At 33.8% G+C, this 19,054-nt stretch overlaps 1 protein-coding gene and 1 non-coding gene across 2 annotated transcripts; both read right to left on the bottom strand.

Annotated features, from left to right (window-relative positions):
- Positions 1-1,453: 1,453 nt before the first annotated feature.
- On the bottom strand, positions 1,454-1,525 carry TRNAP-UGG (transfer RNA proline (anticodon UGG)). Its single transcript has one exon. It is a non-coding gene; the product is annotated as a tRNA-Pro (tRNA).
- Positions 1,526-1,832: 307 nt separating this feature from the next.
- On the bottom strand, positions 1,833-18,653 carry LOC141689523 (pantothenate kinase 2-like). Its single transcript, XM_074493846.1, has 23 exons — positions 18,377-18,653; positions 17,992-18,271; positions 17,313-17,525; positions 17,097-17,161; positions 15,929-16,045; positions 15,135-15,254; positions 14,941-15,035; positions 14,772-14,865; positions 14,425-14,556; positions 11,973-12,085; positions 10,507-10,699; positions 8,845-9,053; positions 8,457-8,501; positions 8,304-8,352; positions 7,935-8,017; positions 6,812-6,928; positions 5,912-5,975; positions 5,397-5,543; positions 4,524-4,682; positions 3,712-3,795; positions 2,876-3,070; positions 2,690-2,761; positions 1,833-2,290 (listed from the first exon to the last, which is right to left on the bottom strand). Exons 2-23 carry the CDS (start codon positions 18,251-18,253, stop codon positions 2,201-2,203), a joined length of 2,718 nt encoding a protein of 905 aa, XP_074349947.1. The 5' UTR covers positions 18,254-18,271; positions 18,377-18,653; the 3' UTR covers positions 1,833-2,200.
- Positions 18,654-19,054: the final 401 nt, after the last annotated feature.

The raw sequence follows: 19,054 nt of genomic DNA, 5'->3' as shown, positions 1-19,054 counted from the left end.
GGAAAATTTCAAGTGGCATAGTTTGGTCCAATGCCACTTGAAGTGGGGTAGTGGCCTATTTTTGCAAGATTATTCAACTGGGTTAGTTTTACAAATTCTCTATTTAACTTGCCTAGAAATCCAACGGAGCCCACTAAAACGGACTAATGACATATTCCGAAAAGAATGACACGTTACAAAATTCATCAAGGAGCACAATCACAACCTTATTTTCACCAACTTATACCATGGATGATGCGAGGAGACTAGAAAATGTGTTTTGGTGTCATGCTCAAAGTTACGGGGATGTAGTCGTGTTTGATACAACGTATAAGGTGAACTGCTTCAAAATAATTTTATTCGGAAGTGCACTGCTTCAAAATGAAACCATACAAACATTTAAATGGCTGATGAAGGTGTGTTTTTTGTACTTGTTATTTTATTTTCTTGTTAAATAGTACAATGTGAATAACTCTACTAGTGTAGTTTTTGTATTTGGCATATCGCTTTAAAGTTCAGTAGTTCGTTCATAGCTTTGCTAAATAGTGAGTATCAAAATTGGTGCTGATTTTTTATAAATGCCTTTATTAAAAGGTTTGTTTCATCTCACCCAAATTTGAGCAGTTTCGTCAAGTAGGTATTCTTTAACATCGCTTATTTGTTTCGTCAAGAATTTTGAGTTTTCTTCAAGTAATTTTACACACAGATTGTTTTAAGATCCCAACTTTATACCTGCTTAAATGTTGGTGTTCCGAACAAAGAAAAATAATGGCGGCTCTTCAAGCATGTCTTCCACAACAAACAAAAGTTCAAACTCTAATCTTGGATTCAATCCCATATTTACCGTATCTTGGATTCAATCCCATATTTACCGTTAGGTATTAAGTTATTCTAAGTTATGGTAAAACTTATTTTGTATTTTATGAAAATGGTGCTAATGAATGTGCACTTTGATTGGATGTCAGTTAGTTATTAAGTTATTTTAAGTTATGGTGAAACTTATTTTGTATTTTATGAAAATGGTGCTAATGAATGTGCACTTTGATTGGATGTCAGTTAGTTATTAAGTTATTCTAAGTTATGGTGAAACTTATTTTATATTTTATGAAAATGGTGCTAATGAATGTGCAATTTGATTGGATGTCAATTTTAGTCTTCGTGTTATTTTTAGCTGTACAACAAATATTCTGTAGAAAAGTTAACTGTCATGATTTTTGGAATAATATAAATGATTCATCTCTTTACGGAGTATAAAATATTGTTGGAAATGATAAATAGCAATAAATGAATTTGGTGTAATAAATTATAATTCATAGCCCTAAAGGTTAACATGACCCATTTATTATATAACTATAACATATAACCCATATTGAAAACATTTCATTCGATTCGAATTATGCAATCGATATTTCTGATAAAATCTAATGTGAACTAAATTATATGGTTTTTATATTTAATACACAACAACAAAAAAGGGGCATTCCGAGAATCGAACTCGGGACCTCTTGCACCCAAAGCAAGAATCATACCACTAGACCAAATGCCCAACTGTTAGATGTGTCGAGAATCTAATATATATCTACAAGTCGACTTCATCTATACCAGATATAATTCTTTATATTTTTAATTACAGGTATAATTTTCATTAAGTACGATAATTTTATGTTTTCCCTATATCTATTCCATTTTTCAATATTTTTTACAAGAACATCTTGCATTCAAGTTAAATATAATTAAATAAATCAATGCATAACAGAAAAGTATGATAGTTTTTGTGATCCACAAGCTGAAATGATATATACTCGAGTTCAACAGCGTAATGTTTTGAAAAAAATTACACGATAAAGCAAAGATTTTAAATACTAAGCGAAATCTTCTTTTCATAAATCATTCCTTTTACTCGGTTTAGCAATCAGTTACATGAACATTAAACGAAATACAAAGGTATTAGAAATCTAGCAGCCCTGTCAATATTACAGACCTAGCATTTCTTCAACTAAGAACTGATGGCCAACTATTCGTTCCATTTTGTCTTCTGTCGGTTATAGCTAAGCGGCCAACAAATAATAAAGTGAAAGGATTGCTTCTGAAATGTTACAGGGCGTGGTTTTCAAAACTGAAAACTGCAATCTAAATGTTACAACATCACGTAATGTCAACCGCGTGAAAACATATAAGAATTCGACTAACTATGTAGAACAAAACTCATGACACAAAAGCTTCAGCTAGCAGGTTCATATCTGCAGACACAGTCGTATATATCCCCTTTAATCAATTTCTCAGCCAAACGCTGATTCTTCACCATGGCAAGCTGTAAACATTAATTTCTAATGTAACAAGAGTTTAAAGGACTGATATTGACAACAAGTACAAAGAACTTCCATGTTAGCATGCTAGTTTGCTTGTTAAAATGTTTACTACTATGGCACCATGAAAGTAGACTTGTGAATGCAATCTACATTTAACGGAAGTTGGGGTACTAAACTTGATAAAAATCTCTTCTGACAGTATAGTTTGAGAATTTTCAATAAAGACTTATATATAATCCATTGCGGCAAATATGATAATAGCCATGGTCACAGACCTTTGAGTAGAAGTCAGGAATAGGAGAAACACACTCTTATAGAGTCCCAGGTAATTTCAACTTTTAATCAATATGAGGAAAACATCAAAATTTTCTAGATCATTATTATCACATAACAGAACTCACCTTAAGAGCATCACAGTTAAACATAGCATTATAGTTGGTATGCAGGGAACGGCCCATTCCTTCAAGGATGATCTGCAAGTCACAACACAGGACTCGATATTCTATCCACAACACTTGGAACTTCATAAAATGCCAAAGTGGGTTCAGAAAAAAAATTCTGAAGCAGAAATTAAAATTATAACATACCAAATCAGCATCTTTAGCTGCAGCAGCTAACTCCGAGCTGACCTGTCGCAAGTCTATGCAAGGGCTTCCGCATCCATTCTCAACAACCATCAAAGGAACTGAAGATAAGTTATCGGCAGTGCTGTCTTGGCTGCTAACCATTGCATCCACAAGTAGGCCACCTGCTACTGCAGCTCGTCGAAGAATGTCACAATGCTGTGAAAACGAGATTGGCTCCTCATTATAGGTGATACCAGAAGAAGAATAGGAATCGAGGCATATAATCCAAAAATTTTAGTGGAACATAGTGTATAATAGCGTTCTAAGCTTCACATACATCTAAGATGACAAGGTTTGTAGAGCTTCTATGTGCTTATGCAGATAATATGGACCTGTCATGGTCTTTTAGGAACTTCATCACCTCTTTCCATCAAGCACAATTTAATGTATTAAACAATTTAACAAATATTTGATATCAAAATTGGTTTGTCATTCATTTCCTCGTGTTTTAACGGTTGATATATCCAAGTTTTAGTACTATTGAAATAATTGTAATATTCAATTTTAATCAGAATTGTATACCATGAATTGATGAATACCTAAATAATCTGAGGATTTATTTGTGAACACATTACGGGCTACAAAATATTGCCTAAACAGTGATTCGTTGATTTATCAGTAACAATTACAAGTTTCTTAAACTAAAAAGTCTGAAGACGAAAAGCAATCCATCCTAAGCAAAAAGTAACAGGAAAAACAGACCGAGTAGGCTGAAAAGTAATTAAACGAACATATATTATATTATCTGCATTAAACGTAAACACATTGTAGACTTACAAACCATTTATTTCACACACCTTAGCAGCCTCAGCTACAATTTCAGGAAGTTCCAGAGCAGTAACATCATTTAATGCGGGCAGGGAGTTTGCAACCAAAACAACCTGCAAACATAAATTTATTGTTTATTCAATTATGACACTATGGACAGATAATACTGCAAAAGTTGTTACACTAGTAGTAGCTATTATCTTAACAGCATGAAATTCTTCACAAACTTCCCAGAATTAGAAAGACAATTGCCATGCATGTCAGCTACTTTTTTGCAATCTTATTACAGAACTGGATGTATAGTGTTCAGTGTTTGAAGAATACGTCTTGATCCCCGCCTATCAAACTAACATATAGATATAAAATAATTCGTCTATACACGTGGTAAAATTACACTCATAAGTGAAACAATCCTCAAGGAAAGTTGAACTTATGTTATTAGTAGTAAGCAGTATGCAGAAATTTCAGCTGCTATAGGCATTCCACTTACAAGACAGTTGTTTATACATCTCTTAATATTTTATTATTCATCAGACCCTATCATAATTGTACACTAGAAGTGAAGATCATAAATTCTGCATGAATTGAGGTTGCTCCTATGATGTTGGAATTCAGAACCAGTGGCGGGCAGGACAAAAACTGCTATGCTGCCTTGAACTCCCTACAAAAAGGTATTTGCTTAATTCTACCCCTGAATGTTTTATATGGCAAGGCAAATTGAAATCAACCATTGTATTCATCAAAGTCATCATTAGCCACTTGAATCCAGCTAGGTCAGCACCAAAATGATTCCTAAGACATTGATAAGATATTTAAAACATTTAAATTATAATAATCTCACTTCAGTTCCACGTCGGAGTAGTTCTCTTGCCAGTGGAAGCATTCCTAGAACAATATCGGCACCTGAATTATCCACAAAGAGTAGTGCTCTTTTATGTGCGTGAGGCTTCTTGTCACCAGTCCCTAACATTCTCTCCTGGAAAACATCAAAATCGTCCACCTAACAACAAGAGAAAGACATGTTTATTTCACATATTTACTTCATAAAGATAATGCAGTAACATTTTTGCAATGCCAATCCGAATGTAAATTTAAATGCTGGCACGTAGATTGTCTGTAAAAGCTAAGTTGTTAAATGGAGGTTTTATTAATCCTTTATTCCTAAAGTTGGTTACGCTCCTGTAGTTTTTACAAAATCTGTATTTCTTCCAACAACGGCCATTATAAGAACAGAGGGTAGTGCAAGCTATGAAATATACAGAACAGACTTGAAGCTTACGGTCTCCATTCTTTGGAGTGCAGGTTGAAGAAAAGGAAGAATGCAAGCGAAAATAACTTGGCCAGGATGACATAGGTACACAACAGTAGAAACTATAATAGTATCATATAAATCTCCCCACCCATATCTTGAGCAACTCATGGGTAAACTAATAGGCAAACTGTCCAGAAAAAGAAGGCATTCAAACATATTATCAAGTTCATTGGAGGACACTAAGACTGTAATATAGCCTTTATTAACATGCAAAACAGGGTCGTAATTTCGGTCCATCTATCTAGTTGGAACTATAGCCAATATCAAAAGGCCAATCTGCTCCTGAATGCCAGCCATGATGTGTACATGTACATACTTATACGATAAAATTTGAATCATATAAAGCAATTTAAAATTCGGTAAAATGGACGTTCATATCAGTTATCAGCTTTATCTACTTGCCCGCCAAGGTCTCTGCATCTTGTCGCGACTCATTCTATATATTTCAATGATTGTTCCTTTATGATAGAGATCAACACAAGCCCGAGATCCCCAATCAAAGATGTTTGCAGCAAGAACACCTTCTATTAGCACAAGCAATCTTTTTTCCTGATTACAAAGATTTTAAACCAATGAGTAATTAGCATGCAACTACATTTGGAACACAGCAGACAGCCATATAATACTGAAAAAGATTCACATGATATGATCTTTATAACAAAACATTTACCAAATAATCTAAAAAAAATAATAATAACATATTATCCGATCAATATCAAGTAAGTTTTACAACCTTTCTTGTCCATAATATTTTTTATGGGAAAAAAAGATATAACTTTTATATTGTCACAAGACTCGGTACTCCAGAGTGTCCTGGTTGTTTTTAGTCACATTCTAAATTTATATAATTATTGATAACTGGCTTATCTTGCCCTTTCAAAAAGGCAAGGACAGGCTGAATCTGTAACACTCTGTACCTCATTCATACCATCAAGCTCCATTAGAAGGTCTGGTAAAACAGCAAGTGATGCCTCATTTTCCCTGTCACAAACAAAGAAATTTGATAATGATTAGATGAGACCAGGTCTGTGAGTCACTTAGCAGGTGGCAAACTGCAACAACTCTGCATCTCATGTCAACCCCCTGGGCAGAATAACTTGATAAACCAGAAAGCATGTTTACTTTCAAACCACAAATAAACCTCTGTATCTTTGGTCTCACATGGAGCTACCACTTGCATTGCAACAACGGAAGAAACAACATACACATTAAGGCTCCATTTGTTTCCTCGAAAATATTTTCAAAAAAAATATTTCTGGATTTTACGGCTTTTGTTTGGGTTTTCGAAATATTTTCCGTCTTCTCTGTGTTTGTTTGACTATTTAGAAAATATTTTCCAGATTTTCCTGTGATAGTTTAGTCTTCAGGAAAATATAATACTCCCTGCAGTCCATTATATAAGGCATTTGACCTTTTGTGCATGTAACTTTAGGTACTTTGACCACAGTTAAAATTATTAATTTTTAAATTATTATTTATGGTAATATTAGTATTTTTATTCTGAAAATTAAAAAATATAAACATCTAAAATTACGTGCAGAAAAGGTCAAATGCCTTATATAATGGACCGGAGGGAGTATTTCCAAGAGAGAGAAATTTATATGAAAAAGATGTGAATTATTCGAAAATGACTCCCCCTTTCCTGAAGGAGAAACATTATCCAAAATAAACATTTTCTCATCATTTTAAATAATGGTAAATGTTTTGGGGAAAATATTTTCCTAGAAAAAAATTCCGGGATTCTTTTTTCCCAAAATCAAGTTATTTTCCGGAAAACAAACTGAGCCTTAAAACATGAGATTTGTATAAGCCAGTACCTCTGTTTTATGCTTCTGTAGGCATCAAAAAAATAAAACTCCCTCAAGCACTCTTCCCTCATTTCCAAAAGGTTGGCAAGTCCTAACTTTCCATATGCAGCCGGTTCCTCCATCAACCTGATTTAGAGAGACATAACATATTTCTAAGAACTTAATATAGAAAAATATTTCCCTGCACTTTAAAATCTGTCTTCAGAAAAGATGTTCATATTACTTTAGTACCTAACAAGTTCTGTACACACAATTTTCAACGTTTACTCTTGGCTTCTTCATTTTCAAAATACATTCCTAACAGTTAACCTTAACCTACTTAAACATGATTGTATTTGTATCAATTGATCTGAACTTCAGGTCCAGTGTCATTCTGCAGCAACCAATAGGGCTGTATTTGGTTTAGTCTTGGTTAGCTTATCATCTTAGCCAAAAGGCGACTAATCTAAATTGGAAATTAAACTTCACAACAAATCGCTTTCAATTGTCTAAATTCTTTGTTAGGCCATATTTCACAAAGGATTGTAAGGTTATGATTTTTACAATTTATTAGATCTAGATTATTCATTCAAAATATCATGACTAATATAACAACGGAAATAGAAAAGATGATGCAGTGGAGTAATGCTTTACAATATAACACAAGCTAGCATGTAGAACTTCAAGGTTAATACAATATTATTTAAGTTTTTTCCTACCCAAAAGTAATAGCAAAATCCAGGATTTTACCCCAAGGTTTTACATAAATGACATGTAAAACAATAATAAGTTTAGGTTATGTTATTATGCATGGATTCAAAAGTCTCAGCTTGACTTGGTTCAGTTCATGGCCCAGCTACCACTGGTGTTGAGTCCTTTATGCAAGATATATATATATATATATATATATATATAATATTAGAAGAAATTTATGCTAAGCTGTTCAACTAGATTCTCTTTGAAGACTGGATATTTACATCCTTCTTATATCGAAAGTTATCATCAGGAAAAGTGTTAAAACTTTGTAGATACAATAAATAGGGCCCTAAATTATCCTTGAAGATGTCCTGAATTGTTTTCAGTAGGCCGTTATTACTAGGATGTTTGTTGCTTAAGCTCAAAAGTGAATACATCTATAATTGTGTTATAATACCTGGCCAGGTGGGCGGAAAAAGCACGAGCAAACGCATCACCCCTTCTTTTTGCATCTTCAGTACCCCCTTCGCTTGCCACTGCCTGCAGAAATAGAGACCACGGTTATCGAATAAACATATGCTGATTAAAAAAGAAGACAACATAATGTATGATTTTATACAATAAATAACCCAAAGTAGTTTACTGAGAATAAAACCATATCTCATACAAATCAGTACCGAAGAGTTACAAGGATAAATGATTAGATGAAGCTGCTATCATTCCAATTAATGTTTGTTCAGAAGAAGAAAAGAGTTAGCACGGAATGGGATGTCTGAGAAATATTGGGAAAATAGAAAATGCATATATTCTAATTATTAAGATTTACCGTATCAACGAGGTCTTGTAAATGCGCAGAGAGCACAGTGAACCAATAACTGCAGAAAAATGTGCTGTATATAAGCTCAGATAATACCATATTTGTTTGTTCATAATAATAACTGGTAACCTATGTAGAGAAATAAAATAAATTGCAACTCACTCTAGCTCACCGTGATCCGAGAGGTCTATAGTGTTCGGCTCATATCTGTAGATTAAACAGTGAACAAATTATTATGCTAAGAGAACTCTACAACAAGTCAGCATTTCAATAACTGAAAAAAAAAATTATCAACACTTTTGCTAATATAATATAGTTTGCATGCTGCTCAGAAATCAAAATTAAAGAAAAGGGAACAATAGGGAAGAAAAGACAATATCAGACATGGTGAATTGAAAAGCATGTACAGCAGGAAAATCACCGATATGACCCCCTAAGTTACTGACCAAACAAGAAGCTACTTACATAGAAATAGTATAACCAACCTAAAAAATATATCAACTAAGTAATAAGTAATGACCACAAATATACCCAATTATAAATTTCATACGTTTTTAAGTTGGCCAATAACGGAAACACCTCCAATGTTGGCACAAGATGGAGAACACCAACATTTAAATTACTAGCATCTGAACGCAGACTATCGCCTTTTGATGATGGAACTTCAAAGCCACCAAGCCCAGTGGTTCCTGGTGGAGCCATTGGAACGGGAGCAGTGATTTCAGTTCCCTTCTGCACAAATTTTTCCATCCATGATATCTGCAATTGATTACATTCGCTGTTTGTCATGCACTGGCATGACTTCTAGTTTCTAATAACTGGAATGAGGTGCAGAAGTAGCAAAGCTAATAAGCTTTGGTATACAACTACTTATGTATTTTACTTTTCCTTCAACCACATACAAATGGATAAATACATTGTAAACATATCTACAATAAACCACCAGTTTCGAGTTCCAAATTAATACTCAAGCAAAGATGAAAAGTTGATACAACTTTGACATGCATATGTGAATAAGGCAAAAGTGCATGGACATATAAGGTACCTTGCCCTCTGAAACAAGTTTCTAATGGTTATATTAACTTGCACCAAGGAACGAAATACTATTGGAATTTATCTAATTTTTGTCACTTGCATGCTTCATTTTTAAGGAATCTAAGCCTTTTACTTTTGTAGCTAACCTGAGCTGTCGTCTATTTTCATGACTACTTAAATGTAAGGGCGCTATAACAGGATATATTCAGACAAGCTTTTTACCCCTTTCTACTTTCAAGCACATTACATTCTTAAAAGCTCATATTTTTGGCTGTTTTCGACAGGAACACTCTATATCGTGGTTAGCAGGCTGCATAAATTTACAAATTTATAATTCAATATTTGCAGTCTTTTTTTTTATCGTAGGGAACCCACAGCCGCTACTCTTCGGGTGCGCACCGGGTAAACCCACGGGCTCACACAATAGCCTGCAAACCACGTGAACCAAGGTAAACCGCATTTAAGCGACAGACTCCGGCTCAGGAGGCATAATCATAAATTCTCCTCCCGTGGGATTCGAACCTTTGACCAAGAGGATCTTTAACCAACTGAGCCAGCCTATGCGGGCAAATGATAAAATATTTGCAGTCTTTATGTGCGTTTTGTTAAACTATGAACACACAATGATAAGCTTGCATTCATTATAATTTTCTAAAAGAGTTAACTGTTGTTATTCAGGTTAGAAAAGAAAAAATAAATGCTTTGAATACTAAATTCCATTTACACAAGGCTCTGCAATTTCATTGATGTAAAACACTCAGAGCATAATAGTATGTACTCCCTTCGGCACGCATTTTAAGACTCCCGTAAAACATGGTTCATAAATAATTTTAAATTTTTTTTTCTTTTAAATAAAAATATAATATTTAAACTTTTATACAGAAATGAAAATTCTAAAAATAAATTATAGAATTATATTTTATAGTAGCCTTAAAATGTGTGTCAAGCATGAGAAAAAAGTATGTAAAGAATCAAGTTGAACGGAGGGAGTAACATACAAGGTAAATGAACAGCGTGTAACAAACGTTGTCATACTATACAAAAAAAACTTTCAATGACTATAAAAGAAAACATCATATATATACTTTAAGCAGCATGACTATCAAACTAGATCTTTAAGTTAAAGAAGAAAAAAAGTTTGGTGCAGATAATAGATGAACAAAGTTATTGTACTTGCCTTTTCATTCAGATCTCCTAGTGGCGGACCATGAATCTTTCCTCCAATGTATGGTGCACCCATAGGGAACCTTTCTACCAACTGATGGACCATCAAGTCATCCAGCCCATGCTTTTCATTGCTCATAAATGCACCTAAAGCTCCCAAAAATCCTTCATGGCGTAAGAACATTGCTTTTGCCTCTCCCTTAGACCTAGACAACATAATAAACACTTAAAATGGCCTTCGTATATAGGAAATCAGGGAAATGACTCCTGTAGCTAGTGTGGTGCGGACAATGGACCAAGAACATGCTTGGTATAGTTACATTATTATCAGTAGCACTTCTAGTCCTTACAATCCGAAAAAACATAAAAAAGTTTTGTAAGAGTAATACTTTTTTATTAAAACTAGATGAGGAATTTTTCTTTGGTGAAATACAATACATAAATGAAAGAAACAATTTTTTAGGAAATACTTTTTTTCTGCTAAAAATTATTACAAGTCCAATTGATTCAACAAGCTGGTCAAACCTGCTTCCAAGTCAATATTGAATTTTAAAATGTATGGTAAAGATAAATGGGTTTGTCTAGTGTGTGCCCGTGGGCACACTCTAACAATGATTATTGTATGAGTTGGGTGTTATTTATTGGTTGAGATTTTTGTGCATACAGGGGGGTCTATCATATTTATTTAAAGACAATCAATCAAAATTTGACACCCAACTCCTTATTGTGTGCCCATGGGCACACCACAGAAAACCGAAGATAAATAAACACTTATTTCTTGACTTCTAAACTGAACAATAAAAAGGTGTTCCCTCAGCTTAGTTTTTTCCACCCTGTATGCCACTTGGTCAAACAATATTAATTACATATACACCCAATTACAATATTGACATAAATCCTCTCTTTTACTATCATTTGTTCATCTTCATTCTTTCTCTTCTTCATGTTTTTCTGGCATATAGTAATATTTTACGTTACATGTACATATTTACCGGATATACAGCCTTTTATAACAACTAATATATTTAATTAAACATCACTTTTCATGTGAAGTACTTCCGTTTAGGCAAAGGGAAACATGTTCCTAATATAAACATCCCATATTGTTTCGTCCATCTATGCCCCAATGCATGAACAACTACGACTAAAAATATGTTAACTGCCTTCATAAACTTTTGACCAACTCCACCAAAACTTCTAGAAGATGCACTTGGATGTTGGCTAAATGGCCTAGATGAGTTTCTTAGCAAATAGGTTTGAAATTAAATTATAATAATAGATCATTTGAGAAAATGCAAGTACTAAAGTAACATAGAGACAGAAGTTCTCAAATTATATGATAAAAGAAAAGCGGAAAAACACTAGAAATTTAGCATAAGGTTCTTATAACACAAATATATTAGTTAATATATTTATGTTAGAAGAACCTTATATTTTCTAACCTAGTCTAGATAAAGTCATTTCATTCTCTGAGCTTACCAAAATTGCACTGCAAATGAGATTGTATCCATAGTGTAAGCGTGGCCTCTAATGAAAAATCCTCCGAAAAATATCCTCTTGAGACCAAATCTCAGCGCATTTAAATAAGCTATCTACAAAAGTGAGAATGGCAATAAGTGCACTGTAATCAACTAACACAGAATATTTTAGGCAGCTTTGGGGTTAATGAAGATGGGCAAGGCCATCCTTAAACAAAAAAATGTACAACACCAAATGCAATGTTGGATGCGACTGAATGAGTACATATTTGTCATCTATCTATTATCTATTATATATATAATAGAGCAATTAGGGGGTTCCTTTAGACAATTTATTCATTTGAAATTACTAAGTTATCCCTCATATGTCTTAATAAAAAACAAATTTAACAACATATATTAATTACATCTATCTCAATAATTATTACTCCCTCAGTCCCTCCCAACTGTTATCATTTCTAAAAGAGTGTTCAACACGCATGTTAAGGTGAATAAAAAGTATAGTTTTATAACTTTTTTTAAAGAATTCTTTTTCTGAATAAATAATAAAATGTTTAGATTTTTATTCAGAAAAAGAAATTTTAAAAAAAAGTTATTGAACTATAATTTTTATTCATCTTAAAGTGTGTGCCGGACACTCTCTCATAAACGATAACAATTGGGAGGGATGGAGGGAGTAATATTTATAATATTTTTTACTACGTTGTATTATTGTATATTAACAACTTATAATTATAAATGTATTTCTCACCTATATTTATTAGTATAGACTAAATTTCTAATTTATTATGATTTTACATATTTGTTGTTATGGCATTTAATATGTCGTATGTCATATTTTAATTATTACAATTACAATATAAGAAACTTAAATTCGAACGAAAAACAATTACGTGTTCTTATTTATTTATATAGGTATAACACTTGGATTATAAATTCACAACATATAATTATGTCAAATTATTTATCGTATAACTCATTTTCGCACATTTAACATTCAAATATATGTATGCATGCATACATACATATAAGATATTAAGGCAACTAATACAAATGACCTAAATTTCTTCGTTATCAATCAACATGATCTTGTCAAATAATGAATTTTCACGCTATACGGAAGCAATTATAAAACTTAAAATATTTAAACAATTTCAAGTACATCTTTTACGAAGATAGTCTATTAGATGTTCGATAAAAAATTGAAAGAAAGTGCATCTCACACCCCAACATATATTTTAAGTATTTAACATGTACACATTTCATTAACATATGAGTTCCGTGCCTTGAACCAGCTATAAAATACACAGAGCTATAAAATACACAGACCGCTGAAACTCATTCTTAGAGCAAATGTCACTTTACACAAACGAAAATAACTCATTGTTACAGGAAATATATTCCATTTCACAAGTATGTATACAAATTTTATAATAGTTGATGACTTGATATTAGATCATGCCCGTGCCTCGCACTGGTTATACAGCTAGTTTTTAATATATATAACAGAAATCAAACAAAGGGGTATATTCCAATTTTTATCTAATTAGAATTTAATTGCCCGGTTATATATTTTTAAATGACACACCGAACAAAAGTCACAGTTGAGCGTTGAACCGTATAAACCACGCGAACACTAATAGTGAAAGTTACTGTTATTTGTCTCTTTCGCTTACATGGTGACTAGAACGTTCTCTCGCTTCTCTAAAACAAGTCGTTATTACAATATTACTATATTTATCGCAATTACCATCTCAGTGAAACTTAAGATCTACCAAGTGAGATGAGTCATGTTGTGCTTAGGTTAAATACATAAGCAGCTATGCAAAGCTAGGTCTACACCTGAGGACAAGTGATGGCGGTTTCAGACTTTTATGTGAGGTGCTATGTTTGAATTACTTTTTATGCACCTTTTTCCCTTTGCTGATCAAATAAAAAGAATAAAGACGGCCTCTATCACATGATTCTTTTTTTTGCCTAGTTAGCATACTAATCTAGAACCGGTCAATGCAGGAATTTTACGGAAGCTTTCACATGTAATTATTGATGAACCCTGCAATAATAATAAATATTGACACTTATGAACTGTTTTCTGAAAATTCCATTTAGTCCTAATAGAACTGTACTAACTTTTGCTATTAAAATTTCCAATTAGTCTATTACTGTACTATCTTTTGCTATTGCTGTAAGGAACTTGGCTTTAACTGTAAGTAGTTTAGGATCACCCCTAGTATATCAGCAAACTGTTATTGCCCAACCAATAAAATTGAAGAAAGAAGCAATATACTACAATCAATGCAAGTTCTGCTATTGAAACCAAGAGAGTAAAACATACTTCTCAGTTTCACTACCCCAACAAAACGGCAGTGTGTTCCAATCATTTCTGTTACAAAATATTGATACATAAAATCAACTTGGAAATATGCATTAGCAATTATCATCACAAAACCAACCTGTCCAATGTTATATGAAATCATTCTCAAGAGAGATAAAGAAATGTCTTCTGGTCTATAATCTTCGAGCTCCTTGTTTTCAGATATTGTTTTGCCAAAACTAGAGGCAATTGTCGATGCTGATAAGCCTATCTGTAAGATTGAAGTTATTAAGTATATGACATAACTGAGAAGACAAGACATGCATGTGACAGTAGCACAGGAAATGCCAACGAAACAACAACTCTTTCAATACAAAATCTTAAACGTAGAGCATTCACCTTACAGTTTCTGCCATCAGCAACCTAAAGCATGTATAGATAGTAGAGATGGATGGGAAAAATCTAAAATAGACGACAAACTCATACCTTGGAGTAATCCATACCGCCATAAATGTCACCAACAAGCATGTCTATAGTGCTGTTATCCCCACGCTGGCTTAACTCCAGAAGTTCATCAAAACTACATTTAAACCGTCAAAGAACAGGTTATTCAGTTAGAAGAGGAGGTATTATTTTGATCAGGAGAGCAACAGACCTCTTGCACTTCGTCAGCAGGCTTCCCAAGCCCCAATATGTACCACCACCAACATTTGTTCCACTAACACGCTGAAATTTCCCATCCTCATCGACCTGTATTTAGTATCTATCAACAATCAAACATTACAACAATAATATATGAGAGAAAACAAACTTTCAAACAAAAATATTTGAAAGTAAAAGCAGTTGTACCTTTATCATACTAACACCAGATCCAACATTGACCAAAAGATAAGGGAACAAATCATTGTGGTCAATTTGCACAAATTCCTTATGCCCCTCCAAGTGTGTGAAAGCTTCATGTCGAATAGCCTACTTAAGAAATAGTCAGTATTAAAAAAATTAGTAAACAGAAGAAGCTTAACTAACTTGTAGAATCCAGGAGCAGTACCTATCCAAATTTACTAAAAGAAACTAATTTTTTTATAAAATAGTATCAGAAAGATAACATACATCTACCATTTTGAGCTTCACTCTACCAATAATAATTATTAAACTAATGAAATTTATAATAAATGAATTAACTTTGAGGACAAGTCTAATTGACTTTAAAAGTCATATCACAAATGTGTCATTTGATTTACAAGGAAGGTGTATTACATACTGTATACCAGTATCCACTTACACTGCCAATCCCTACATATATGTTGTGATTATTTCCTTTGGCTTTACTTATTGTAATTCATTTGTACACATCCCGTGTGATAGAACTTACTCAAAAGAAAAGCATGATACAATATGAAATTTATATTATTCCCCACATTATCAATTACTGTTGAGTATGTGTGTGTGTGTGTCCTTCCAATTTTTTTGATGAGTGCGAATTCAACAGTCTAATAATGACAAAATATGATGAACGCAATAGAAAGAAGAGCTTGTCCAGTGTCCACCAAGAAGCTAATTTGCTTATACATGCATTACATGAAACATGCAGTATTAAAAACATTTAAAACCAAATGAATTATGAACAGTAGTTTACAATCAACCTTGAGCAAGAAGTTTGCACCCCCCACAAGGCAATCCATTTCATCTCCTTTGTCTATACTAACACCAAGCTTCTCTTTAAAGAGATCAGCAAATTTGAATGCTCCACCTCCTGTAGCCTTCTTACAATATCTAAGTAATTAATACATACATGCACTCATATTGTAGAAGGGAACACTCTATAGAAGGAAACCATACAACAATGAGCACCAGCGTTAAATTATACTAAAATAAAATAACAATAACATGATCATATTTTGTGCTAAATAATAGTTTGTCACATATAGGTCAGATGATTAGTCTAGGCACCAGTGAAGGTCATCTTATATTTCCAATTAAGCTGTCAAGTGAAAGTACAACTTTAGGGAGAGACGATAGTAAACATTAATATGGTTCCACCAACCTAATTAAAACTTATTTTGAATTGCAAGATTAATTGTGTATTCTACTCATTCCTTTTCATTCTGGAAAATGACACAGTTCAAAATTTTACTGATGTAGCAAGCAATAAGTTGCAGAACTGAAGCAAGGTGGAATATGCTAGTTAGACTCCATCTATCCAGGAGATCTACTTCAGATTATACTCTTCTCATGTGAGAAATGTATCTGTTACCCCACTACCCACCCCCCTGCCCCCAAAGAAAAAAAAATTCCATTTAAAAAGAAACTCTTCTACTTCGTTTATTGTATTGGAAGAATGCAGTCAGCAATTACCTAAATAAATTATGTTACAAAATGGCACTTATCATTTCCTAGATAATGACCCTAATTTAAAATAATACAACTTTTTAGCAAAATCAATATGTCTACCTAATAGTTTTGAAAATCTCCACTTACAGTTGTACAGAGTTTACATCCGTAGCTCATGAATATTATCAATATCATGGTTGATTCATTCAACAAAAAAAAGGCCGAGGGTGACGAATGAGGGAAACTCTATAAGCCATAAGTTCTGTTTCAAGTGCAGCAGAAGGGAAGCAAAAAAATTTGTGTATCTTCACTAACCATTATCAATTTGTTGTCTACTTTGACAAAAATGAATATATCAACTTGTCCCTCCAAAGGTTCCAAAAAAATATGTGAAAGAACATAATACTATAATATTTTGTCATTAGTTAAATAGTATTATAGCTAAAAAGATCAAAATATTTTTAAATAGCATTTGGTCACCTTAATTACTGTGTTGGTATTGTTTTGGTTTTGGACCTCAGATTGCCAGCTATGTGAATCCTTTCCTGTCAAAGATAGCACCACACTCAATGCTAGAACATGTCATTTGTTTGCAAATAGAAGTATAAAGATGGATAATACAATTCCAACTCAATATGCTATGAAAATCTAAACTTCAATGGCTAAAGGGCAGGTAAGATGGAGAAAACAAATTACCATTACGATGAAGTTGCTTTGAGTGAATAAAATCTAAACACTCATTCATCTTGTTCGTCTCAAATTTGACAAAATGAAGTCTACCTCCAAGTATAGGATAGCTCCTCCTGTTACTGGAGGGAAGGCCGAATATTTCCTTGGCCGACTTCTTCCTCATGTTATTCACTAAACGATCCTCATGTCTCGAAAAATAAACTAGCTTTATAAGAGATCCTGGAATTAAAATCATAAAATCATTCAGTTGTAATCACACTTAGCTGTTTATTGCACTTGCAATTATAGAAAGAAAAATAATCATAAGCCATAATGCCATCTACATGCAATTGAGTGGGAATAAAATAAATTAGGTACCATTTTAGGGGTAACTATCTAAAATTTTGAATCTTTCTGCTATCCAAAACTACAAAAACTGCCAATGTAGAAACAAAAAATCGCATTTCCAGCTTTCCTGCCCCATTCTCTTCACGGAACATTCTCACACTCTCTCATATTTATAATTCTCCCCTCTTACATCATCTTGTAACATTAATTTTGTTGACAAGTATCAATTCCATTCCTTCCAACAAAAAAAGAGCATACAGTACATTACCATGTATCCTACTCTAAACCTTATAATTCGTAATCAAACTAAAAGCAACAAACACTGAAATAAAATAAAATAAAAAAAAAGGACAACAACCTCCAATATCCAACGCGAGATGAGAAATATCATGGGATTGATTAGGCAAAAGAATAGTAGGATCCTTCTCTTCGAAATTGCCTTGAATAGCAGCACCACTAAGATCAAGCTGCGGCCTAGAAGCCGAACGATGAATAGAGGTTCCAGAAAGCGGAGACATCTCTTTATCTAAACCAACACCACTACGAATCCTATTTTCGAGCTCATCAATCTCATTTATACCAACAGCAGCTTGTTTGTGGTCCTGACTTAAACCCGACATCACTAACTAACTCAAAATCTGGATGAGTCGTAGGATACAATCAACATATGTAATTAATTAATCATTCAATGCTAACAAATACATACAAGGGATTGAAAATACAATTTGGTGGGAGATGATTACCAAACAATGAGAGCAGGCTTAATTAGAGAGACAGGTTTGGTGAGCTTGTACAAAATATAAATTGGAGCGGCACTAGTAGTAGTAGTTAACTCCGGTGAGCGGGCGGCTCCGTCCGACGGCGTTTCTGGACCTTGTATGCGGGGGTGAGGTGTAGCTGCTGGTTGGGCGCCTGCAAAACAACAACCGAAGGGGGGTTTTGCGACTTCGGAGAAGATGAAGGTATATATGTTTATGTAACTTAAAAGGTTGCTGAACAACAACCGAAGGGGGGTTTTGCGACTTCGGAGAAGACGAAGGTATATATGTTTATGTAACTTAAAGGTTGCTGTGTGTGAGTGTAAGAGTAAAAATATTTTCCAACCTCTAAACCTAGTGTAAGAGTAAAAAATATTTTCCAACCCCTAAATCCTTCAGTCTTAGGGGTATATATAGCCTCAAGGTAGGGTTTAGGGGTAGTTATCTCTAAATCTGGGCCGTTGGATCTTGGGAGCGGAGGACGCCTGGCTTGGGCGGATTGCTTACACGTGTCAAGGGGAGGACCACCTCCAGAGTGTCCCAACGGCCTCTGACACGCGCCGTGTTTGTCTGGAGTTTTGGTTGTTGACAGTTGTCATAGTCACGTGCCCACGTACCCCTCCTTGGCGGGTTGTAGGATGTGCATGTGTTTGTTGGGACCCC

This window comes from Apium graveolens, chromosome 10 (genome assembly GCF_009905375.1).
Source record: "Apium graveolens cultivar Ventura chromosome 10, ASM990537v1, whole genome shotgun sequence".
In the NCBI taxonomy this organism is placed as follows: Eukaryota; Viridiplantae; Streptophyta; class Magnoliopsida; order Apiales; family Apiaceae; genus Apium; species Apium graveolens.
This window is presented reverse-complemented; position numbering and strand designations above follow the sequence as displayed.

Coding starts and splice junctions, on each gene's coding strand:
- LOC141689523 (XM_074493846.1), bottom strand. CDS start 18,253: ATGTCGGGTTTAAGTCAGGACCACAAACAAGCTGCTGTTGGTATAAAT. Junction 15,255..15,928: donor GTGCAAACTTCTTGCTCAAG/GTTGATTGTAAA, acceptor TTTCTTAAGTAG/GCTATTCGACATGAAGCTTT. Junction 5,976..6,811: donor TACAGAAGCATAAAACAGAG/GTACTGGCTTAT, acceptor TGTTTGTGACAG/GGAAAATGAGGCATCACTTG.